Source organism: Ursus arctos, unplaced genomic scaffold (genome assembly GCF_023065955.2).
Source record: "Ursus arctos isolate Adak ecotype North America unplaced genomic scaffold, UrsArc2.0 scaffold_18, whole genome shotgun sequence".
Lineage (NCBI taxonomy): Eukaryota > Metazoa > Chordata > Mammalia > Carnivora > Ursidae > Ursus > Ursus arctos.
The window spans coordinates 18,180,202-18,206,667 of record NW_026622852.1 but is presented as its reverse complement, the minus strand read 5'-3'; the positions used below and the strand labels follow the sequence as shown (position 1 = coordinate 18,206,667).

Here is a 26,466-nt window from a genome sequence, read left to right as displayed (position 1 = left end):
TTTGATAAATCATGTGTTAAAGATAAAATTTTACCTTGGTATTTCCTAAACTTAATTGATTCCTTGTTTAATGCAATGAGATCTAATCTTCAAGAATTATATCTAAATTTAGGTATCTGAACTAAGAACTCGGCATTAGAGGTAACAATTTAAATTTGGTTTGGTTTTGCTTTTACAATGGCTGTCAAATACCTGGATATTTTAATTTTTATCTGAGTATATTTCCAAATGAGAGCTCTCCTCTTCTCACTTTATTGAAAGCTAGTTAACATCCCTTAAAAGCAGTATTCTACGGAATAACTTTGGGGAAGTACATTTCTGTGTTATAGCCAGTGGTTTTACCAATGGTATAATGAAGGTAGATACTACATCTGGGACACAGTGTCTGTTTGGTTCATGGCTTTGGTGATAGGAACTTCCTGGAAGATGTACAGCAAATCTGTGTAGGTGGGAGGTTAAGTATTCTCACTTAGCCTTAAAGCTATGATGTGAGTGCTCTAAGAAACACAGGTGCAACAGCAATCACCTTGATAGGCAGGGTCCCTTCAGTTGATCAGATGATCTCTGTCATAGTCTTTTTCCTCAAAAGAAAGAGACTATCATTTGGTCAAAACTCTCTAATAATAGCCCCTATACCAGAATCTTTCCATAAATGCACACATTAAACCAGTTTCCTTGTCATCAGACTGAAATTCTAAGCAAGTCCACAACATTATTTGGTGACACTGGATACATTCTGTGGAATAATGTACCTGGAAAGTCAGGAGGGAGAAAATCACTCCATTGGTGTTTCTGTGTTCAAGTTTTCAGGTAGATGGCTACAGAGTTCAGGAAAACATTCAGTTAATTGATGCTCTGTCTTACTCCTGATGAGGTTAATTATTGATTTTTGCCAGGCTTTTCCATTGTAAAATTTCTACTTTTCCTTTTGAAATTAATAAATATTTTGTGGGGACATACTTTGAGACTATGCAGATATTTTGTTTATCATCATACTTTTTACCTGCTAATTTTAGCATTCATTAATGACTTCTATCTGAAATACTTACTATGAAAATATTTACCCAATGGCAAATTTCTGTCATTCCTCCTATATTTATCAATTGGAATTCTGTAAGGAAGAGATGTCCCTCTTACCCCATTTATTTGTTAATGCATTCCAGTTATTATATCAATGTAGACTCATGGATATGTATTTGATGGGCTGATATCCACTGCTTATCATTGCTTAGTGTATTCCTCAAATGTTCCCAGCTTTGACTGTTGGGAACTTTTTCAAATTGGCTTTTCTGATCCCCATCCACTCTGTTTTCACACTTCCTTACTTTCCAGCACTCAGAAATGTTCCAAACCCATCTTGTACTTCCTCAATAATTTCCTGGCCCTAGAATCAGCTACTTTTTCAAGCGTTTTTTGTTCTTTTTGAGAATTATAGAAACCAAGATCTAGGCATATAGTGTTCTCAGTACTACTGGGATGTCATTGCTGTTATGCTTTCTGAGTGATGACAGCTAGAAATTATTTGTATGAATAGTAACCCATGTATCTACACATTGACATCTACTTCTTATCTATTCACATTATTTATAACAAAATCCATGAGTTTCAACTGATATTTCCAATTACAGTCCAATAGCATGAGTTCATTCTAGCTTTCCCTTTTCTTAATTTGTAACTCCTTTCTTTGATTGCAAGAAACCTGAGTCTCATTACCTACAATCTATAAGATATGTTTACATAAAATAGCTTCAGAATTGCTAATCCATACCCCAGTGAAAATCAAATTTACTAACTGGAGCATAATATTTGTGTACAGTTCTTTTTTTTTCTTTAGCCTTACAGTATCTTTCAAAATATGTATTTATTTAAGATTTCATTTATTTGAGAGAGAGAAAGTGCGAGCAGGGGGAGGGCAGAGTGAAAGGGACAGTGAGAAACTCAAGCAGACAATGTGCTCAGTGCAGAGCTCAATGTGGGGCTTGATCTCAAGACCCTGAGATCGTGACCTGAGCCTCATCAAGAGTCGGACATTTAACTGACTGAGGCACCCAGGCGCCACACCTCAAAATATTTGTTAATGAAGTTACTTAGTCTATTTTTCATTGACCCCCTTCAGTGAGGCTATGTTATTCACTTATAATAGGCTTAGGTTCATTTCTTTTTATATTCCATTTTCAGTCCTTCTCCCGTATCCAGTTTGAGTTTAATTATTTATTGGTACTTTTTATGAAATACTGCTATGATTCGGAGATACAGAACCATACATAAAGGTATATTCAGAGAAATTTCTCTGAACTCCGTTTCCCTTAGAATTTCACCATTCTTGCCACTTTGTACCACCCCGGCAGGTAACCCATTTTATTTCTTTCTGAATTTTATTACCTGAATTATATTTTGCACAAATGAGCAGATATATTGATATTTTCTTATTTGCTTTTCTTTCTTTAATGAAAAGCTACATACCTTATTCTTTTGCACATAAAAAATACATCTTGATAATTACTCCATATCAGTTCGTAGAGATCTTCTTCAGTCACTCTTGCAGATGTATTTGGACTATCCAACATTCTTAAGAGTCTGTACATACAAACTGGTGAAAATGGCTGATTTTATTCATTGACTGTGATGACTACTTACATTTGAATCAAAATAAAATGCTGCATGCCTTGCTGCCTGAAATTTTATCTCTTCCTTGGCTTCATGATCAGGAAAACATACCTGTCTCTATACACATGCTCTGGCTAGGGCTTATCACTGCCCTTCTTTCTGTTACTTCTTGCTTGAGTTGGCTTTTGCTTCATCTTGTGATCTCATATTTGAATCTGAGTCATTAGTTTCTGGTTCTCCCATTCGTTGTCTTGCCCCAGGCACCTTTCATCAGTATTGCTTTGACCTTGGCAGCACCATGACTCCTAGCTTGTGTCAAGTTCTCTATAAACTCCCATGCCATCGTGGTCTTGCTTTTACAACTAGACCTAGTCTAGTGGGGTCCAATACAGCTGACTGTACTCCAGATTCCATTTGTCTGTCTCTGACTTCTCTCGCTCTTAACAAAATACCTGGGATATTTGCAGAATAAGGCTTGGCTTTAAATTTTAGCACATTTTTTTTTTTCTTAAAAGAGGGTTACTTCTTGTGATTGTATCTTTGCAATGATTTTACTCTATTCATTTAGAACACTGTGAAAGCAGCTCCCTGATGAAATTCATCCATTATGGCAAATGTTTTCACTTCATGGAAACCTACTGAAATGGAAAGTATTTTGAAAATAAATGAAACATAGACTATTTTTGAAAACTGTTCATGGCCAGATTCAGCAAATGTTGATAGCTTGGAAATTCCTGATACTTTAAAGTGGAGAGGGAAAAAAAAAATACAGTTTTGTGCTAGAAAGTTCTTAGCCTCCTACATCTTACCTCATTTTTACAGACGCAGCAATTAAGACCCTGATTAATTGTTCCAGGAAGTCTAACTCATCTGAAAAAGCATATTTTCCAATTATCCAAATAACCCTGCACACAAATCAAATGACAGCTCTATGTTTAACTCTCTTCTCACTAAAATGTTATGAGATCCTCTTCATTTCCTCTTTCTGTTGATACACGTAACAGTTTAGACATCAGAATTTGAGCTATATGAAAAGCAGGGGAAAGCCATTAGAAGAAATAAGGAGAAGACACGTGCAGTGAATATTTGTGATAAAACAAGTCATTTCATTATCCACATGCAGTTTGAGCCTTTTACTACTTTCTCATCTTTGGCAGAAATCAATTTGACTCTCTTTCACATCAATAGAATATCTTCTAGATGAACCCCTGAGGTGGGTACATAAAGGGTATCTGATTTTTTCATTAATGCAGAGCTATTAAAGCCATAAATAGGGCTTAACAGCATTCAACATTCATTGCAGAAGGGCTTCTCTAGCAAAGTAGTACACAGAAAAAGGGACAATTTTCCATTAATTCTGGCATTTAAAGGTGAGAGGTGATCTGAAAATTGTACCATGTAAATGTAAGTTCTAAAGACGAAAATGGCACAGTGGTGGTCAGGGCTGAGGAATTTTCTTTTTTTCAGATCAGGTTTAATTTTGGTTGTACTATAAATGCATACACCCATATTTGCTGCTCCAGAAATACACTGTGTATGTTTACTTGTCACAGATGTCTGATGAGTCACTGCACGATATGTTCGAGATAGGTGAAAGTGATTTGAACATCTAATGGAATAGCAGCTAAAATAAATACAGTATTTAAAAATAAATTGCAGGGGTTAAACATCCTGAAACATTGTAACATTAGCTTTGCCCAGTTGATGAACAAGGTGTTTGTGGTCATCTTTTTTCTCTGTGCTTCTTGTTTGAAATCCTCCTCCGGAACAGATTAGAAGTTGACTCGTTCTACCAAGTAGTTTCTGAGATACCCTATCTTCTTTCTAAATGTTCCTTTTGTTAAGACAAAGAGTATGGGAGAAGCAATTTTAGTGTGAAAAAGTATATGTCCAGGTGAACATACTGACTGCTAAAACCTAGACATTATTTTGGAAGCTGGAAATATAAATAGTAAAAAATCATGGTCCTTGCCCTCATAGAACTTACAGCCTGTTATTATAGTCCAAGTAAATAAATATGTATATAAAATATTTACTTTAACATGTTGTTAAAAGAGCTATGAGGGGTAGCAGTAGGATGCTAAGAAGACAATCAGTAGGGGAAGTGGTCAATTTCTGCACATAGATAGTCACGAAAAATGCCTTAAGTGTGAACATATCGCTAGGACTTGAAGTTTGAAGAGGTAACCACATGAAAGGTAGCAGAAGAACGTTCCACATAAAGAAAAGAGCTTATCGTGTTAAAAAATCTGAAAGGAGACCCGTGTAGCCAAGAACAGTAAAGGGAAGGACAAGCAAAAAAAAAAAAAAAATGCGAGTTGGAAATTGGAGTTCTTAGTGAATAAAATGTATGACAAAAGTAGATGGCATCTAGAAGGATGGGGATTTGTAGTCAGAGATTGGAAGAATAGAGTTTAAGTTTTCAGACATATTGCAGCTCTGGATGACTGCAAAGTATGAGGTGTGACCTAGGGGACACACAGCTGAAGTGGTGATGGTGTGGAAGTTATCAAAAGAGAAGAGAGCAAGGGATGTTAAGGGAAGGCTGTTAAAGGGACTGTCCTCAGGGCCTTTGAGACAGGATTAGATATATTATAGAAAGCAAGACTGTGAGGCAGGGGCTCCTTAGGACATTTTTTTTTAAACATATGGGAAGTATACATTTTGTTATTGTACTATATTCAAATCGCTATGCTTAGGACATCTTTACTAATTTCTAAATGGCCAAAACAAACAGCTTATTCAAAACATTGCAGGTTTTTTAGTTTTCTTCACATACTTATGGGATAGTGGGCAATTTGTTGCACTTTTAACCGAAACTGTCATTTTTACCTTTACCAACGACTGGTCTGCCTTGTAGCAAGAACAAATAATTCAGTCTTTAAAATAATCAGAGCTGATGATTCTCAAACTTGCCCCAGTATAAGAATCACCTAGGATAGGGGCGCCTGGGTGGCACAGTGGTTAAGCGTCTGCCTTTGGCTCAGGGCGTGATCCCGGCGTTCTGGGATCGAGCCCCACATCAGGCTCCTCTGCTATGAGCCTGCTTCTTCCTCTCCCACTACTCCTGCTTGTGTTCCCTCTCTCGCTGGCTGTCTCTATCTCTGTCGAATAAATAAATAAAATCTTAAAAAAAAAAAAAAAAAGAATCACCTAGGATGCTTATTAAAATGCAAACTCCTGGGTCTCCTTCCAGATTTACTGACTCACAATTTTCTGGAACAGTGTTTGGAAATTTTCGTTTTTAGTAAGTGCCCTAAATAATTTTTAAGATCAGGCAGGAATGGGAATTGCTGTCATTAGTGGAAACCTGACAGGCTATGAATAAGGAAATATGAAATACGGGCCCATCTCTCTGCTAACCAGCTTTTGATCCAATTACTAAATCTTCTTTGGGTTTCAGTTTCCTCTTCTACAGAATGATTATTTTGAGATCCTTCCGTATAAAATTTTCCTACCATTAACATTTCTATGTATGGTCTGTGTAAGATTTTTTTCTATATACATTGAATTAATAATTAAAATCCTATAAAATCCTTCAGGCAACATTGAAACAAAAACACTCAGCAAATTGTACAAATTACAAATCATTTGCCAAAGAGTCCTTGAAATTGATAAGATATCATTTTTCTCATATTTCTACTTTCTTTAAGTGCTGGCCACTTTACCATACCTTTCTGGAAATAATGCTAGAAATTTTCAAACTCTTCTTTTGAATCTCCTTAAAAGTTTCCATTGAAATACTAATCTAAAGAAAAAAACAATTCGGTTGAAATTAACATTCTTACACTCAAAATGTATTTTTTAAAATAGCAATTCTTATGTCAAAGGAAACTACAACAGGCAGCAAAAAATTAAAAGTATAATTTTTAATAACATTTTCTATTAAAACATGTTTTATGTTTTAGATTTCAAGGCCATTTTTGTCATTAGTAGTATAATACAGTACAACTCCTTAGCTGTTAGTGTTTTTAAAGCTGTAAATTGCAACATATTAGTGGATTATAACAGAAAATGTTTCTTCTGAACACACACACACACACACACATACATGAAAATATCAAGACATCATATATAGTAGGTTAGGTGTTACTTTGTGAAACTTTTATTTCAGTTATATACTTCTATCTGTATACATATTTTTGTATATATTCTGAGATTTTATATAAAATGAATTTCTCATGGTGATCATACTGTATAATGTGTGTTAGTTACTACTATATTTAAATAACATTAATCACTTTGGGGGTATTAAATAAGACCTGTGAATATTGTGCATGAAAACAGAAGAAAAAGAATATAGCTCAGTCTCCAATGAAATATGAACATGAACTCAGTAAACTCTGTACAGTTTCTTTTATACGTACATTCCACCCACAGGTATTAGTTTCTGCCTTCGGATAACCTTGTAGGAAGACTAGTTAGTACTGACGACTGGAACCAAAATCTGATGAAATACACACAACAGTGTTGTAAGAGAAAGTTGGCCTGTTCAGAATCCTATTCAGCCCTATGTTTATTAACTACATTATAGGTAGATTTGAAATGTCAGCGTCCACTATTTGCTGTAAACATCCTGAGGTTAAAGACTGAGTTCTGTTTAAGACAAAATCAGTTTATTTTAGGCGCGCCTGGGTGGCTTGGTCGTGAAGCGTCTGCCTTCGGCTCAGGGCATGATCCTGGCGTTCTGGGATCGAGCCCCGCATCAGGCTCCTCCGCTGGGAGCCTGCTTCTTCCTCTCCCACTTCCCCTGCTTGTGTTCCCTCTCTCTCTGGCTGTCTCTCAGTCAGATGAATAAATGAAGTCTTTAAAAAAAAAAATCAGTTTATTTTAATTGGTATAGGAAAAAAAATAAAACCTTGGATTTCAACTGGATTTACTAATTTTCTTTCAATAAGCAGTAATTTTTTTTTAAAGGATTAACTAGAGGGCTATATTTAGATGAAAAAAGACTTGGCTTCTTTGCCATGTCTTTTCCTTGAACCTGACACATACAGCCATATGTCAGATCCAGAACACAGGACAAAAAAGCAAGTTGATGGGCCTTCAATGACAACATGGAATTTGAAGTTCTAAGAACTAGATGTTCATTGAAAAATTGAACTGCAACTTCCAAGGTCAGAGAGTGACATTTTCATAAATTAATGCTATCAGAAGCTGCTGGAATTTTCACAATTGTCTTATTTGAAACCAGCAGAAGTTCCAGTAGAGGTCATATTGATTATGCTGGGAGCAAATCAGAAGACTTCCAATGCATGTAAGGATTTTCTTTGAATATAGAGTAATAAAGCTCAGATAGATTTTTTTTTGGTATAGAGATCAGGTTTTTTTTTTTTTTTCCCTAGGAAGAAACATACCTATGTTTATATGTTTAATGCCTCTTCAGTTGCTCTAAAATGTATTTCCCTTTTTGTGTATGTAAGCTTACATTTTTTTGGTAGTTTTCACTTAGAGATAACAAAAATCTTAAACTAGAACATTGAGTTTGATAGGGATAGATTTGAATTAGAACTGTGCAATGGAATAAGAAGTGGTAAAACAGAGGCGGAAGGAAAGAGAGAACTAATTTTCCACTTATTCTGAATATGTATGAACTTCTGAAAAGTTCATACACAGGTGAACCCTGAACATAGGAATTGATTGGAAATTATTAAATATTTACTTGTCTTTTATCATTTGCCATTAGGCCATACCTAAAGAATATTCTGAAACCATAATAAGGATTAACATTCTAAATATTCTATTAAACATTTCATTATGTGGGGGAAAAAAAAGATAGGAAAATGAGGACAACTCCTATGAGACATGAGTGAGACACATTTGTGGAAAATGAGGATAGGGAATTTTAATTTGGCTGTAATTTCTCTACTCATGTCTTTATCTACCAGAACTCACATCATCTCACTTAACTCAGTTCCCTCCCCTGAAGCCTCTGCAAGATAGATTTTAAAGGAAATAGTCAATCCCAATTCATCATCACTGATTGGAGCTAAAAGTTCTCTGGCAAGAAGGGTCTGAGTCAGAAGTCTCCATCCTTTAAAGCAGCATAACTACTGTCCATTTCTGTAAAATATAAAGCAGTATCTGGAACAAGAAGTTAGAGTTCTGTGTATTGAAAGTGTAAGATTCCGCGTGAGCAGGGACCAGTGCTTTCTGACCTGGCCAAGCAAACTCTGCTTGTGGGTAGCTCCCAGCCCTGCCCCAGCCCTGGCCAGGGGGGCCTCAGAGTGGTTGCCACAGGGCCTTCAGGCCTGCTAGAGGCCATGGACATGCCTTGTACGTTCTTGGGCAATAGCACTCCACGTACATTAAGATAGAAAAATAGGGGCGCCTGGGTGGCGCAGTCGTTAAGCATCTGCCTTTGGCTCAGGGTGTGATCCCGGCGTTCTGGGATCGAGCCCCGCATCAGGCTCCTCTGCTGGGAGTCTGCTTCTTCCTCTCCCACTCCCCCTGCTTGTGTTCCCTCTCTCGCTGGCTGTCTCTTTTGTCAAATAAATAAATAAAATCTTTAAAAAAAATAAATAAATATATAAAATAGAAAAACAAAACAAAAAAACAGACTGAAATGGTAACTACTGAGCTACCATGAAATAAATTAGATTTAAAAATAAACAAACAAAACATCGAACAGCACACTCGTTAGGACTGGAATGTGAATCGCATCTGCCCTTGCAGGTACTCCCCATGGAGCCCGCTTCTCCCTGTTAGCATATATAATGTCTGCCCTGATCTTCATTCTGCGGACTTCAATTACTTTATTTTCTGAATATGAATAGTCTTTTCCCTTAAGTCATATTCTGATGGATAGCTCTGTTCTGACACCCCTTTGTCTCATCCCTAGACAGATGCCTCTTGCTTGTGAGGTGGCTGAGAAAAAAATTTTTTTTTCAAGTCAGAGCTGTTAAAGCAGACAGTGTTCCTTCTCTTGGACTCTCCCCTGAAACCTCTAAATCTCTAAGCAACAATAGGCTCAGCTGACAGTCCTGATCTGAGACATTTAAGAGGATTTTAGAAAAGATTTGGCTTTTGTTTGTTGTTTGTTGATATCTGGAATAAGGGGAGAGTATTATTTCTAGCCTTTCAAACAAAAGGTTTCAGAGCTTGCTTTGAGAGTAGGACTGGCAATTGGGATGCTCCTAGCTCATCCCGCTCATTGGATCATCACTAATGTTACCCTGCAGAGCTTGCCAAATTGTGGTATGTCTCTCAGTAGCAAGTAAATAAAGGGAAGCAAATGACCAATAATTTATCCTGTACTTGTTATAAGTAACTCAAATTGCCTTGAACAAATAAATGTGTTTCTATTATTACCACATGCCATGAAAAGATAAAGGTATATGGAAATAATTATTTTCACTTGCATAGGGAAAATGCATATATCAATGCCTTTGCATTTCATACACACACGCGCGTGCATGCACACACACACACATACGTATACATATATTTCACTCATTGCAAAACAGTAGGCGATCTAAAACTTAATCACATGTCTTATGTGAGTCTTCAGGTAGTTCATGAGGTTATGGATCTGGGGAATATATTCCATGATTTATCCCAAGTTAGTCGGAATTCCCAGCACAAAGAGGTATTATTATCCCTTTCACCTCGCTACAGCTAAAGATACCTAGCAACAACCCTCAAGCACATCATTTAGGAGTATGCAAACAGTGCTGCCCTTGAAAGGTGAGGACTAGCCACTACTCTTTGCTTCCTCAATTGCTTGTGGAAGAAATTGAAATTAGATCTCCCACATATGAGTGAGGGGAGCTTAGAGCATTGTTTCGAGAAAGTTTTAAAGACTGAGTGCACATCCAATCTTAGCAGGAAAGAATTGGGTAAATGGTGATATTTGCACAGGTATCAGAGAAGGAGGGAGTGGCCGTCCTTGTGCCACATATTTGTCAACTCACTGCTTATCCATTTTAATCGTTCAGCCATCTATCCGTCTCTTAAAATAGCCTATTGAACTTCACCCGTATGAACTTCTGGGCTATATCCTAGGAAATCAGAATCTATGCGCTAGAGCCAAAATGTCCTCAAGAAAAATTACAACCTAATATTTTATAGTACCAGCCTCTAAATTTCTTCCTCCCCTACGTGGCCCTCAGTTCAGATGCACACATTTTAGATAGCCTCTTTCCATTCTATTATTCTCTTTTGAGGAACACACTTTTCTACCACTTCTTATTCTTTGCTTCTACACAATCTCATGCAAATATTTTTCTCTCAGTGTAAATAATTACTGGTGAACTTGATATACTTTCCATGTAACTATAAGTGGTGACTAAGCTAACTAAAGGCATTGAGTATAGGTGCTTCTTTGTCTAAAAGAGGCTAAGCCATATCCAGAACATTCATCAAGGGATTGAGGCTGGGAGACTGGTTCCTTGTCCAGTATATAAGAGGACAGCAACATCAGAGAGGAGATTGAGGAGTATGAATTTCTTTGAAGAGTCTACCAGACAGTGTTTTCCCATGTTCCTCGCTCCCCACGTATTACAAGTATAAGTACCTCAAAATAGTGTGATAAATAGTGTGAGTAGCCCACAGAATGGAGACTGACATTCGGCCTGAAGCAGAATGCCCTCTGAACTGCAGAAACTCATATCCTTATGCTTCCACAAGATGGAGTGTGATGAAAGCAGCCTTGAGACTTGGTGTTGGTGGGACACTGTTGCTTGGATATATCTGAAGGTTAAAGGTTAGCTGAGGAGGACTTTCATGATGGAGAAGAATGACAAGTGGGATTGACTGACACTTCCTGAATTTGGATTAATGGGAAGCAAGAAATATAACTGGCTTTAGCCTTCTCCAAAGGACTTCTCCAAAAGGAGTACCTGTGGGATACCACCAGAGCAAGGAGTAGGGAGTCCCTAGAGGTGAAGTGAAGAGAAGGGAATGATTTGTGCCAGAGGATCAATGCGAGATGTTCAAAAACCCATAACGGTGCTCTGTGGGAGCAAAGGCCTGCATGCAGGCATCTGCCGTCAGAGGACCCTGTGCCAGAAAATGGCAGCACTAGCTACCTATGACTTTTCTTCCCTTTCCTCCAACCCCACTTTAACCTTGTCTCCGTTCTTGTCCCAAAGGAGCTAGAAATAGCAGCTAGAGAAGGGTGAGTAGGTGAAGCATGGAAGAAACTAAACATGGTTTTCACCTTCCTTTCCCATTGCAGACTGGTTAAGCCAGATCTGGGGCATAGGCAGTTTGTGCCTATAAGGAGATGCTGTGTGAGGAGATGAGAAGCTATGAACTGGATGAGCATTGGAAGTTTTAAGTTATATTGCAATGGACTTTTTAATATCTGAAAATGAGGACTGTTCATGAATGCTTGGAAGTCATTGCAAATTAATGGTTCTCCTTGAGATATTTTCCAAGGGAATGGAAGGAATAGCTGACAGAATGGGTTTGCGGGGCAGTGGTAGGAGAAAATTAAATTGCTTGTCTTTTGCACCCTTCTGAAAATAGCTTGTGAATAACTTAGTTCTAATTACAAATTATTCCCAAACTCCTATTACTACCTTCAATGATATGTACATAACTGGAGAACTTAGATTGAGACAGAATCGGTATCTTAGGCTACATATACTCAACAATAAAATGGCCCTGTGTGTACAAGATTGATGAGAAAACTCTTTTCATTGGCATGAAATCAAACATATGGAAAATGCTAGAAATACTTGAAGAGGTCTCTTGGTTTTCTTTTCTATTATCAATTTCTACATCGCTTTCTGAAGGTTGAGACCAGTAGTTGGAGTAAGAAGTAGGATATACTAATTGCTCCAACAGGCCTTTCTCTGTTCTACATCTGCTCCATCAGTCATGCTAGCTACTAAGGGACATGTGACCACTGAGAACTTGAACTGTTACTAGTATAACTGAGGAATGGTTTTTAAATTTTATTTAATTTTAACTCATTTAAACTTGAATAGCTACCCGTGGCTAGTGGACAGCATGGGTCCAGACTCTTTAAAGGCTTGTACTAAGCTACACACAGCATGAAATGACACTATTTTAGAAGTGACAAAGACAGTTCCCAGCCATTTCCCACCTTAAAAAAATTATGTTGGGGGCGCCTGGGTTGCTCAGTCAGTTAAGCGTGTGACTCTTGACCTCAGTTCGGGTCTTGATCTCAGGGTCGTGAGTTTGAGCCCCATGTTGGGCTCCACACTGGGCATAGAGCCTATTAAAAAAAAAAAAAGTCTATTTTGGACTCTTATTTTGGTCAAGTATCCTGTGTAGATATCTTTTGCTCTTATCTACATACTTTCTGTTAATCTGTAATGTTTTTGCCTTCTTTTATTAATCCGGCTAGTGCTTTTATAGTATTTGAAGAAAAGAGGGTATTTCCCCCACTGTAGAAAGCATCCTAATTAAGACAGATAAGTCATGGAGCTTTTGTTTATGTCACAATTTTCCCTGTAGCTAGAATTAAATGATGCTGTCAAAGGGCAATGCTAGTGTTTGATGGCTTTTAATATTTTTGTCCATATCAAAAGACTGAATAAATGCAATCGATATCCCCAATTCCTAACTCTGTAGTAATTATTCCAATAAAGAGATATTCATGCTACCAAGCATCAATACATGTTCTTCATTGCCCTAATAAATCTGCTCCTAGAAAATAAACCATGTTCAGCTTGGGCTTTAGAGAGAATATTAGCAAACACCAAGCTCAGAATGTTATTAACCAAAGTCTTCAGCACATGGGGCTTACAAAATATGGATTTTTAAAACCCAAACACTTAATGAGAACTATCAAGAAAGAAGAATCATATCTGCAAAGGGGCAGCATTTTATATTTAGGGTGGCTCCTTTGGCAAATAACCCAAATGAGGATTTTTACGTAGCACTGGCTATTCAGGAGAACTCATTCTATAAATGGCTATCTCATAAAATAAAACAACTACAAAATAATAATATCAACTGTTACGAGTACTCTTTGCTGGCTGACTCTATTTTAAGGTATTCACAGATCTTCACAGGAATCCCATGAGTTAGATACTGTCTTATTCCTCATTGTATGAGGAAGCTGTGGCTTTGAGGAAACTGTGTTGTTAGGAGGCTGTCCAAGGCCAATAATCTGGGGTGGGAGAGTTGTAATATTTATCAAATCCAGGTATGTCTTACTCCAAAACCCATACCTCTTATTTATTACATATTTAAAAATCTACGTATAAAGACCCACTATATATTTTTTAAAAGATTTATTTGAGAGAGATAGAGCGCAGGGAAGGGGCAGAGAATCTTAAGCAAACTCCCCGCTGAGCACGTATCTGAGCTGAAAAAGGGTCGGGTCCTCCATCAGCTGAGCCACCCAAGCACCCCAAGACCCACAATATATTAAGACAAGTCATTAACAAGGCAGTGCCAACCTTCTTCTTGTTTCAGTCTGAATAATTCCACCATGCTACAAACTTTGTGAGTTTCTGTTAGCTCAGTCTGCTAGATATATAGGTTAACTTTATTGACTATTAAATGGTTAGCAGTTTTACTTGGTAAAATCTTCAAGATTACGTAAGGAAGTAAGGCATACATTCTTTCAACATCCTAGTCATTCAAGAAATATTTGTATCACTCACTCACTTACACTCTCCCTATCTCTCCCATTCTCCTTCCCTCTCTCTGTAATTATATATCAGTCTCTCTCTCTCTATAGATATATTTAGGAACTCAAATCCTGTTTGCAGATCCACTTGCACAAGAAATGCTAACACAGGGAAGGACTTCAGCATCACATTAGTGGAACAGGGTTTACTTTATCAATGTTTAAAACAGGGGAAAAATACTTTGAATTCAGGGGAGCTAAGACAAATAATATGAATATAAACTCATGTATTAATAGTAGCGTATAAACTGTGTGTTGGTGTATTCTTTACAATTCAAATATGTGAGGAGAGAAAAAAAAAAGGGTACTGTATAAACAACAGGAATTTATTTTCCATAGTTCTGGAAGCTGGGAAGTCCAAGGTCAAAGTGCTGGTTCATCCAGTTCCCTGATGAGGAATCTCTTCTTGGCTTGCAGATGGCCACCTTCTGGCTGTATACTCATATGGCAGAGAGAGAGAGAGAGAGAGCGCGCTCAAGTTTTCTGATGGCTTTTCCTCTATGGGCACTTATCCCACCAGGAGAACCTCACCTTCATAATCTCCTCTAAACCTAATTACCTCCCAAAGGCTCATTCCAAACACTGTCACATACTAATTAGTGCTTCAACATAGGAATTTTGGGAGGACACAGTTCAGTCCACAGAAGGTACATTGTAACAAAACTCCAGGGCAGAAGTGCTTAGCGACTCTTGGTAAGAGAGTGAATAGACCAGCAGGCTAAGAATGGAAGGTAAATAGAGACACCAGATTGCTATAACTTCCAGACTACGGAGTTCAACATTGTTATATAATTGAACTTAATGAAGCTGTTAACCAAAACTCATTTCATGAGATATTATAGGATATTTTAAGGAGAGAAAGAGCAGAAAGATTTTGGATATAGGATGACTTGTCCCAGTGTAAATGTGCCATAAATTACCTTACTGTATGACTCATTTTATAAGAAATGTGATTCAAAATGGAGAAATGAGAGTCAAATGAGTACAGTATGACAATAAAGGATCTTAGGAATCAACTAGGGATAGAGGAAACAAACGGTATATATCATAGGTCCTTTTTCTCAAGCAAGCACGTAGAAATGTATAACAGCTACCATGTATGGAAGGAAAAAAAATTTGGAGGATGGGAGAAAGGACGCAATTAACTCAACAGCAGTCAGTCAGAGTTGGTTTTGAGAAATACTAAAATAGATGCATGACTTTTAAGGAAAAAGCAGTGCCACTCCAATTTGCTGACCTGGCTTTTCTCAACTACAGTATTTAAAAAATGTTGGTTTAAAGCATTGTATTCAGAAGCACAGCGATTATAACCTCATCTGTTTATCTTTTTTCTCACCTAAGACAGGAGGGAGAATACTTTTTTTAAAATTAAAGTTGTTCAAAAATTAGAGAGTAGGCATTGAAAGTATAGAGGAGGAAACAAAAAAGCTAAATAAATGAAGTTCTCTTAATAAAAAAAGAAGTTAAAAAAAAAGAAGTAGTAGTTACAGGGAAATAGAATCAAGTACTCTAAATGACTTGCTGCATTTTTCTGCTCTTTTACTCTAAATTTCATAACCTTAGTGAAGGTTCGAGTTTCCTAAATACAATGTGCAAATGGCCCTTTGGAGTTTATATTTTATCATTTTATTGTTATTTCTTAATTTTTTTTTTCTTTAACGGAAAGCAGTCATTGATTTAATTCTGGTCAGGATCCACACTGGGGTCTCTGCCAGCCCCATCCATGGTGGGTGTATTTTATTTTTTTAATTTATGAAACTGTCAAATTTATTAAAGGAGAATTTTTACATCTTTCTCTTGAGTAGGAGTAGCTTAAAGGACAATGCATGTTAAGTCAGGAAAGAGCAATCTATGCCCTTTGAGACATTTTCCTATTCAGCAAGCAAATAATTTTACTGTTTAGAAACTCCCATTCTTAAAAGCACAGGTGTATATTATATATTTTTTTCTAATTAAAAGCTTACCTAGTTTTCTGTATTCTCTTGAGGCTTATTATAGCCCCATATTTCTTCTAAATTTTATCAGTTCCATAATTTTTTCTCTATCAAGGTTTTTTCCATTTTATTTTCATATACATCTTATATTATTTTTGCAATATTTTCATATGCAGACTACTGACAAAAAATGGATGGAAGCATTTTTACTAAGTTTGTGCTGCTATATTTAGAAATAATGTAATGTTCATCTTATGGCATATAATTCTTGACATATTATTTTAAGTATATTTAAATACATTCAAATACAAATCAATAATTTTGGCAGTGATCAATTTAGTAATTGTTTCAAATCCTCTTTCAACTTAGAAATTATATCCATTGTTTCTACATCCTATTGGGAAGATTGGTGGACTCTCCATTAACCATAGGTGAATGGTCACTGCTATGCATAGATAACTTCCATGACCATTATTGATAGCTTTCGTTGGATCATCCCCCTATGTATTTTTTTTTTTTTTTCCCTTTCCTGTCCTGTTCTGTTCTTTCCTCTCTTCCTTCTTTTCTGGGACCTTCTTAAAAATATTCTTTCTACCACCATTCTTCCCTATGAGATTCTGGCATCAGCATCTTTTCCTTAATTTGCTTTGCAATAATCCAGTTATTTTATAAGTTGAATCCCTTTAAAATAAGGAATGTGATTCATTCAATGAGTTATATCCACCTGTCACCAGAAATTTTGGAACTTACTTAGTATTAAAAGTTTTTTGAATACTTGGAGCACATTTTGAGTTTCATAGGTTTGTGGACCCTCTTGAGCAAAACAACTAATTATAACCTAGTTTCTATAGAGTTACCAACAATTTGCGGAGTGGAGCACTGGTTATTTATAAATTGGGAATTGCCCATATGGTTTTAAGTGATGCCTGTTCCCACTTGAGGTCCTTATGACAGGTACTCAATTCTAATGCTTTATTGAGCTTAGAAGTGGTTTAAACCGTATGGTTCTAAATGAAGTAGTTACAGCTTTTTAACTTGCCCACATGTCTGTCTCAGAACTTACTATTTTATGACTATTATTTGCTTTGAGATTGTCATGTAAGGAGAAAGGTAACCGCTGGTGGTTGCGCTGGATTGCAGGGCGAGGCCGGCTGGTTCCTGCAGTGCCCAGGCCTGCACGGAAGCGCCCGGCAGAACCCAGCTGAGGATACACGCTTTCCCCCTCTCTCTGCCAGAGGGCTGAGCAGCAAAGCGCTCCCCGGGGGCATTGTGTGTGAGCTGGCCACAGATCGCAGGCCCAGGGGGGCAGCTCCACCACAGGAGACAAGACACGCCTCAGACCGCGCAAATTCCCGGCCCCCTCTGGCCTCAAGCCAGCAGCCGCCGCCCGCCACCTCTTCTCCTCCTCCGCTGTGGCCCCGGCCGCCCCGCCGGGCCCCGAAGTCGCCCGCGCCTCGGCGCCGGCCCCTCGGCCCACAGCGCTGGAAGCGCGGTTGGGACAGGACCGATGTGGCGCATGCGTGGTGGCGCCACTAGGCGCGGGAGCTGCGGCGGTGGGGACAGCAGTGGGGGCAGCCGCGGGCAGGGCCGCCCTGGCTGGGCTCGTGGGGGTGGCGGCATCGCTGGCGGCGCGGGCTGGCGAGGCCGTGCGGGCGGCGCCCGACAGCAACTGGAGGAGCGGTTCGCCGACCTGGCTGCGAGCCACCTGGAGGCCATCCGCGCGCGGGACGAGCGGGACCGGCAGAACGCGCGGCTGCGCGAAGAGAACGCCCGGCTGCGGCTGGAAAACCGGCGGCTGAAGCGCGAGAACCGCAGTCTCTTCCGTCAGGCCTTGCGGCTTCCCGGCGAGGGTGGCGACGGGGCGGCCGCAGAGGCGGCCAGAGCCACCCAGCGCCCCGAGGAGGCCAGCACGAACCGGAGGGCGAGAGGCGGTGGCCTCGAGGACGAGCCAGGCAGCCCCAGGGCCCTGAGGGCCCGGCTCGAGAAGCTGGAGGCCATGTACCGCCGGGCCCTGCTGCAGCTGCACCTTGAGCAGCGGGGGCCGCGCCCGCGTGGCGACAAAGATGAGTCGCCTTTGCGCGCACCCGAGTCGGGCCTGCGCGCCCCGGACCCAGGGCCCCCCAAGCCCTGGCTGTAGCCCGAGGCCGCGGCCGGGGAGAGGCGGGGCCTCGCGCGACCCCTCCTTCTCCGCTTGCGGCTCCCCCACCTAGCAACGCCCTGGGCCCTCCGCTGCGGGACTGGACCGCCGCGCCCTCCGCCTCCAGCCTGGCACTTCCCAGGGGCGCTTGGCGTCGGTCTGCTGAGGTTGAGAGCTTGCCAGCCCTCTGGAGCCCCCACAGTGCAGAGCACCTGCCTCTTGCCCCTGCTGGTTTCCAAGGGTTGAGGCCTAGAAACGGAGGGGCGGGTTTTACAACAGCAAGAAATGGGTGTCTGTCAACACTTCCTAATGCCTGGACTTTTCAGGGTGTTGTGAGGACCTCTTCTATTTTTTTTTTTTTTTTCCTGTTTTGGTTCTTCGAGAAATGAATAATGCATTTCGAGTTGGTTGAATTTGTTGTTCATACTTCAGTCCCCTAAAACCTCCAGTCATTATCTCTTCTGTGGTCAACATTTGCTTTTATAAGACGGTATTACTTGGATAGCCTATAAAGCACCACCTTTTTATTAAAAAGGTAATATTTATGACTTAGGAACTCTATGTCTGCCCCCTGCTCTAGTCCTTAAACATCTAATACATACTGATTTGTTTACCCCCAGGAAATTTTTAAAATATCTGCCTATAAGTGATCCTTTAAATTGGTAAATAAATCTGACGCATTAAAAATAACCCAGAAACATCCCACGACTGTTCTTTGAAGTTGTTACATTTTTACACATGTTTAAGAAATATACATGACATGTATAAGTTTGACATGTTTTAATATCTGACTTTAGTTATTCTTTGTAAACTCCCATTTTCGCTTAATGTAAGTGATCGTTTTGAATAATTAAAGATTAGATAGTCTAAATACCATTTCATTATTTTTATTACATTTTAGGCATTAGAGCATAGTGCACAGCTGCTTTGCCTTATTTTGTTTAATAATTTTTAAGAAATTATGAATTATTTGTATATCAGAAGTCTCCAAACAGAGTGATTTAAGTCTCAATTGTGGTTTCATTGATTTCAACAGCGAGTGTTCTAAAATCACTTTTTTGCATTTTATTGAGTAGGCACTTTTGCTGACTAAGTAGTAAAGAGGATACCATTGTACCTCATAAAAATCATGGGTGGAATATAGTGTTTAAGTGATGGAAAATATCAGTTGAAGAAAAAATATGTAAGTTTTTGCTAGAGCTAGAAATTATTTCATAGAGTTTTTGTTTTATTTGTAACATATTCCAAAAGTTTCAAATATATTACATATGTTACAAAAAAGGTACCAGGGAAAGTAGTTTTGTGATTTTTCTATTCCTGGGTTTCAAAGACACCTTGTGCATTTTGCTTAAAGGTAGTTGATATTTAGTTGTAAATTTTTAAATCTTCCCCTCTGACCAAAAAATATAGGAAGAATCTTGGTGAGGATAGGTAGGTATATGAAAAGTATTTCTATCAGCTTTACTTCATTTTCTAATAGTGAAAGAAATAAAACAGTTTTAGGAGGCAGTAGAATTGAAGAATAGGAAAAAAAGCATATCAGCCCTACTGCTACTTAACTGTAACTTTGGGTTTACATTAGTTAATCTCTCCAAGCCTTAGTTTTTTCTTCATTAAAATGAGTGCAACCTCTACCTCAAAATATAAAAATTTTATTGAGATGTTATATGTAAAATGCCTGCATCAAAGTAAGTGGTCTATCAATGAGAATAACAATCTAAAATGTGAAAGTCATAAATGCATATTTTACACTTTGCTTTCTGTATTTTGGTCCTATATGACTTTATATTAGCAGAGAAATATATTCTTTGAATGAGTTGACATTTTTTCACTCCTTATAGATAAATAGGAGAGATAAAGCCCTATATAATAAGGGAATAATGCATCAAAATTTGCCACATGTGGCAAAATTGGGCATCTTCAAAGAGCAAGCAAAATATTTAGTTTACGTAATTTTTAAGCACGTTTTGTCTTAAAATCATGTACAATGTAAGTATGAAAAAAAAATCGTAAAGGAATGAGGCATACATACACAAAAGTGAGGACATCTTTCAAGCATAATTCCTGAAAAAAAATTCTGAAACCGAAATGTCCCATAAGATGGGTTAAAGCTAATATATATTTCAACTTTGTTGAAATTCTCTGCTGATAACTGATAAAGCATCATGTAATAATATAAAAGATGTTTGTGATATCAAAATATATGCCTGTTAAAGAAGTGGGTAAAGTTGATTTTAGAAAAGTTTGATGTAGGATCTATTTTGATCTAAAATAAACTAAAACTTTAGATTATCACACCTTGACATTTTATTTCCATAATTTGTTGTGCAATGAAGAGGGCTTGTAATTTATAGAAATGAGCAATAAGAATATGCCATGTTAGCAAACAAATTTAGTAAAAAGGATTGGCATTCTTAAACACCATTTTTTATGGCTACTATGCACAAAACCATACTGTCTTTATCTTTTCCTCTATAAAAAATTAGGATATAAGTCAAAGCAATATGGAATGAGTATGTCTGTAGACCATAGAACAAGCTATCCTTGCTAAACTTCTTGAAATATATATATATATATTTGATATATATATATATATAATATTTATAACATATTTGAAGAACTACTGGAAAACTTTTTGTCTCTTTTAGTCAGGTTTGTCAGTCTACGAGTATTGCCATGATGAAACTAATGCCAATTTTTTTTTTTTAAAGATTTTATTTATTTATTTGACAGAGAGACAGCCAGCCAGATAGGGAACACAAGCAGGGGGAGTGGGAGAGGAAGAAGCAGGCTCATAGCAGAGGAGCCCGATGTGGGGCTCGATCCCATAACGCCGGGATCACGCCCTGAGCCAAAGGCAGACGCTTAACCGCTGTGCCACCCAGGCGCCCCTAATACCAATTTTTTTAAATAAATTGAATTATCCGTACATACTAAGTAATTACTAGCATGATTTTGATTCCACTGCCAAAATATCATTCTCTATTTTGCTAAAAGGAACATACTTTCGCTGAGAATTTGTCACAAAAGATTCATGAATGAATGACATAATTTATTAATCTTTCTGTTTAGTGATTAATCAATTACAAATTCTCATTTTTTTTAAAGATTTTATTTATTTGACAAAGAGACAACCAGCGAGAGAGGGAACACAAGCATGGGGAGTGGGAGAGGAAGAAGCGTCTTTTAAGGGGGTTGTCCACTAAAATCTGTTCTCTCAGTATGCTATAATGATGAAATTATAGCTGGGCAAAAGCTCTACAGCTTGACTATATTTCTCAGCCTCCTTTGAAGTTAAATGGGTTATATGATGAAGTTTTACCAATGGAATGTGTCCAGGGGAATTTATGTTATTTTCAGATCTGGGCAGAGCTCTTCCAAGTTCTCTTTCTCTTGACCAAATGGGTAAAGCTGGACCTGGAAGTAACCTATTTTTACCATGCACATGAAACAACGAGCCAGGGTAAGATAGAGGAACATTGTAATATAGACACATTACAGTGACACACCAAAACATGGGTTTCTCATAAACACAATGTTGAGGAAAAGAAGCCAAACACAAAAGAACATAAAATGGACAAAATAACTAAAATCTATATATATTTAGACTTGTTTAAATTAAACAAGAAAAAAAAATCAGAAAAGGGCAAAAGACTTAACAGATCTTTTTTATTGGAGAAAAGCTAAATATCCCAACAAACACATGAAAAGATTTTCAAATTAACAGTAATATTAAACTAAAATTTGGTGTTCTATCTCAAGAGATATTGCATAACTGACTCTGCATTTGCCTAATGGCTAAAGCAAAAAAAGAGAAAAAAAGAAAGAAAAAATAGAAATCATTCTGAACATCTTCTCCCGTGGTCCTTATATCTAAATGGTTATCAAATTCTTTAATTTTTGCCTCAAAAATTCCTGTCACAGTTTTTCCTTTTTTGTTTATAGTTTTGAGCCCTGGTATCCGAGGACCTTTGGGTCTCACTTTCTGTAAAGTGAGCATTGAGGAATGCAAATTTATTTTAGTTCAGAGGATACATTGGTGTATGTACTTTTGACTAATAATCTTCAAAACAGGCTAGGCAGGTAAAAAAAAAATCTCAGATTTTCAATTTACATTTATTTTAATCTCATCCTTTTAAAACTTTTTGTGCATGTTTTAGAATGTTCTTAGTATAGTAAATGATACATAAATTTTTGTGTGTACTCAAAAATGTTTTACAGATCCCGTACTGCACTGGGAATCACCTCAGTTGCAGGATTTCTCATTTATTAGCTTTGGATTTTAATCTCTTTATTACTCAATCTCTTTAGTACACAATTTTTTTCTAATATAATAATTGAGTAATAAGATATATCCAAATATGTATCATAGTTAGACTTGTTATAAGACTTCAATTAGATATTATATCTGAACTTGGATTTTATGCCTTAAAATATAACCAAGGGAAAGAAATTATTATTTCTGAATGATAATTTCTTCATGTCCCTTGGTTTTGGGGACATAAGAAAAAAGTCATTAAAATTATTTTAGATTTTTGACTCATGTTATCTTCCCAACTAATTCTTAAGGTTGAGGATTAATTTCTCAGAATTTTGGGAGTGTATATATCTTTTTTTGGTCTTTGATATATTTCAAGGGAGAACTCAGGGCAGATTTGTATCTGTCAAGTATAAGAAAGCTACCAAATTAAGCTAAAAGTCCTAAAGGCTATATTACTGAATGCCTGTGCTTCACAACATCTTCTGAGAAGAATAAAAACACTTCTGTGCTTATAATAAGGCACATCAGACTACTAGTAACTCTAAGACATGAAAATATCTGACTGTGAAGTTGATTATGTACTCAAGCAGAAAGCTGTAATAAAAACTTTTCTGAATCCATTCTCCTTCCATAATGTTTTCCCCCATATTATTGATGCAAATGTTGAGTTTCTTCAAAAAATGCAAAATAATTGGACCCGTGGACTCCTTTCAGCTAAAAAGAATCCTTGCCCATTTTTACTAAACCAATATATTTCAATGAAATAAGTTCTATGACTTATTCTTCTGAAACTGAGACTCAGCAGCATAAAAAGAAAGTCAAGTAAAAATAAAATGTCCAAATAGAGCCCCCAGATATCAAACATTTGTCTTCTAGATCCACTTTCCATCCTTCTCCACCCTGCTCCCTGTCACATTACTAACCTCCCTTGGCCCTTGGGTTCCAGGGTAAGGTTGGCTTCCTGTTAGATTTTGGTTATTGGGAAATACAAGCATGAGATCAGAAGGAGGAAGTAGTGTTAGCTCTGAATTTCCTTTAGGCTACTTACATTCTTCTACCAAAGGTCACAGCTCCTATAAATTTGCCCTGTCTGCAGGTTCTGATAAAGGCTCTAGCCTCTCACCACTTCTGGCCAAAGGGTGGTAAAGATCTCCATGACAGGTGTTACTAGCTTCAGGGTACTTCTGTCTCCTAAACTATATCCAAGTTTTCATATATGGCTTTTTATTAAACTATTTTATTAAACTATTACCCACCTTTACTGTGGGGACACAGATTGATTCAATGTACAAACAGTGACTACTAATATTGATATTGATTATATGCTTTAGGTTTAGGGTTTTTTGTTGTGGTTGTAGTGGGGTTTTTGTTGTTTTTTTGTTTGGTTTTGTCTGGTTTTGTTTTTTTGCGGGGTCTGCACTCATGACCCTGAGATAAGATTTGAGCTGAGACCAAGAGTTGGACTCTTAACCAACTGAGCCACCCAGGCACCCCAGCATGCTTTAATTTTTATTATATTTAATGCATTTTGAAGATTCCATTGAGCAAAGGAAATCATCTCAAAATTTGATCTTCAGTTAATTTAGTTTGATGTTTTCTTGATTTAACTAACTAAAAATGCACATATGCAAAATTAATTTTGACAATTAGAAAGATACTAAGTATATATTACCTCTTAATAGGGTTTCCTTTAATTTGTATCTCAAGTCATTCACTATTATTCAACAGATATTTATTATTTTAGTAACTCTCTGGCATAAAATCTCTGACCATTGGTAATACAATCTATGAGATCATTTCTTCTTTTGAGATGATTAATATCCAGTAGAGAGATGCAGATATATCATGTAAAATAGGAAGAAGATTCCAAACTAGGAAGAAGATTCACATGACATGTTACTTGAGCTGATTCTTAAAAGACAAGTAGAGGATCAGGCGGATGGGTCTCCTGGGATAATTATTTAAGACTAAGGGAAGTTGAGAAAGGGATACGATAGGGATGTACAGGGAATGTTCTAGGAACAGAGACTGTAATATGAAGTGAAGGTATATAGGATTACTGTAAGTTTGAATAAAATAGACTAGGGTCAAATAGTGGAAAGCCCTAAATTCCAAACAAAATTTAATCTTTCAATGGAGAAAAATTAAAGTTCTTTGAGCAGATTATTGATTTAGAATTATAAAGTATTTCATGTCAAAATCAGATACAGTTTTAAGAAAGATTCCGCAAGCAGCAGATAATCAGAGGACAGGTGAAGCTGGAGTTAGGAAGGCAGGAAAGAAATTAGAGCCATGGTTCGGTTAAGAGGTAATAAGGCTTTGACACAATAAAAACTGTTGGAAAAGAATGTTTCTTAATTTGTTTTCTCTGAAAGCAGAGCCTGTGACAAGCCAGTTAATTCAGATGACAGAGTCATGGGAGAAACATGTACAGTTATAAGAGAAAAAGACCAAAGAATGAACGTAAAGAAATGTGTTTTTTCAAAAAATTGACAAGGCCAAATAAGGAGATTGAAAGAGTAGACTAGAAATGTAAGGAGAAATCTAGGAAATTGTAATTCCTGAAGACCCAGGGAAGACTGATCTGATGTAAGAAAGAAGTTAAGCAAGATGTGATAGAGTCCAAATAAAAAATGGTTCAATTCTTCATTCATCCTTGTAGCTCTTCATCTTTGTAACATAACTTTGCAATTCCACCTGCAAACACATGGAACTTATTTCTCTACCTTGTTGTTACTTGTTTTAGCTAATGGAATACAACAGAAATGATAATATAGTGGTCTTGTGTATAGGACTCAAGAGACCGTGCATGCTTCTACGCTTTCTTGGAATCCTACTGTTACCATATGAATTCTTCTAATCCCAGCTAACAGCTAGCCAACTTTCCTCAACCAGCCAGTTTCAAAACAACCAGACAGCTGATCACATAGATGAAAGCAAGTTCTTTACAGCTCAACTCAGCCAGGCCCAAATCAGCAGAACCACTGACAAGTAAATTTGTGATCAACACTTACTGGTTTTTTTAGGTTACTAGGTTTGGGGGTAGCTTATTTTGCACATATAGATAACTGATACAGAGAGAAAATGTTGCAGGAGAAAGTTTAGAGAAGAATGTTAAGAGGCAAGGTGTTAGATTATAAATTGTTGAGGAGTTACCGGAAATTGGGAGTGGCTATTTTTAAATAAATATCTTCTTTAAGAGAACAGAATTGGAAAAGTTGCTGAAGGTGTTACTATTTTTATCATGTGTGTAGAATGGATTTGACTATGTTTTAGGGAGATAAGAAAAATCTATTGGAAGGTGAGATGAACAGGCCAATGAAAGAAGATATAATTGAGGTAACATATTCTCAAGAATGGGTGAGCTCAAATGCATGCATGATTAGTACAGTCTAGTAAAGGAATAGATTGTTTGTTTTCTTTTTAAAGAGATAAGGAGAAAAGGGCAGGTGATGAGAAAGAATTAGATTGGAACGGGATAGATTGAGTGAGGTCAGGTCTTTTCCGTGAAGCAGTAAAATCATCTGTTGAATCATGTTAGCTGATTTTCTCTCCTAAAAGTAAAGTTTCAAACGCTGATGAAAGATATTTAAAATATAGTCATTTGAGGAAGGAAGCAAAGAATGGTTGAGTGGTTCTGAGTGCTCTGAGAGTGGTTCTGTGAATCTGGATATCAAGAAACACATTAGAAATCATGTTGGACAGGAGGAGGAAACGCATGCAAGAAATAACTGAAAGATCACGAGAGAAATTTTTTATTTCTAAAGTTGATTTTCACTAAGCAGTCTTTTTAGTAAGTCAATTCTGATTATTTCTGTTTGTTGTATATCTTGAATTAATCCTGTTATAATAAGTTGAATTAATATAGATTATGCAGGTGCAGAGTTAAAAATTTTACAATTTTGGAGTCTTGGCA

General features: G+C 37.5%; 1 protein-coding gene across 1 annotated transcript; it reads left to right on the top strand.

Moving 5' to 3' along the window:
- Positions 1-16,665: 16,665 nt before the first annotated feature.
- Positions 16,666-20,527, top strand: TUSC1 (tumor suppressor candidate 1). Its single transcript, XM_026506584.4, has one exon. It carries the CDS (start codon positions 17,660-17,662, stop codon positions 18,287-18,289), a length of 630 nt encoding a protein of 209 aa, XP_026362369.4. The 5' UTR covers positions 16,666-17,659; the 3' UTR covers positions 18,290-20,527.
- Positions 20,528-26,466: the final 5,939 nt, after the last annotated feature.

Coding starts and splice junctions, on each gene's coding strand:
- TUSC1 (XM_026506584.4), top strand. CDS start 17,660: ATGTGGCGCATGCGTGGTGGCGCCACTAGGCGCGGGAGCTGCGGCGGT.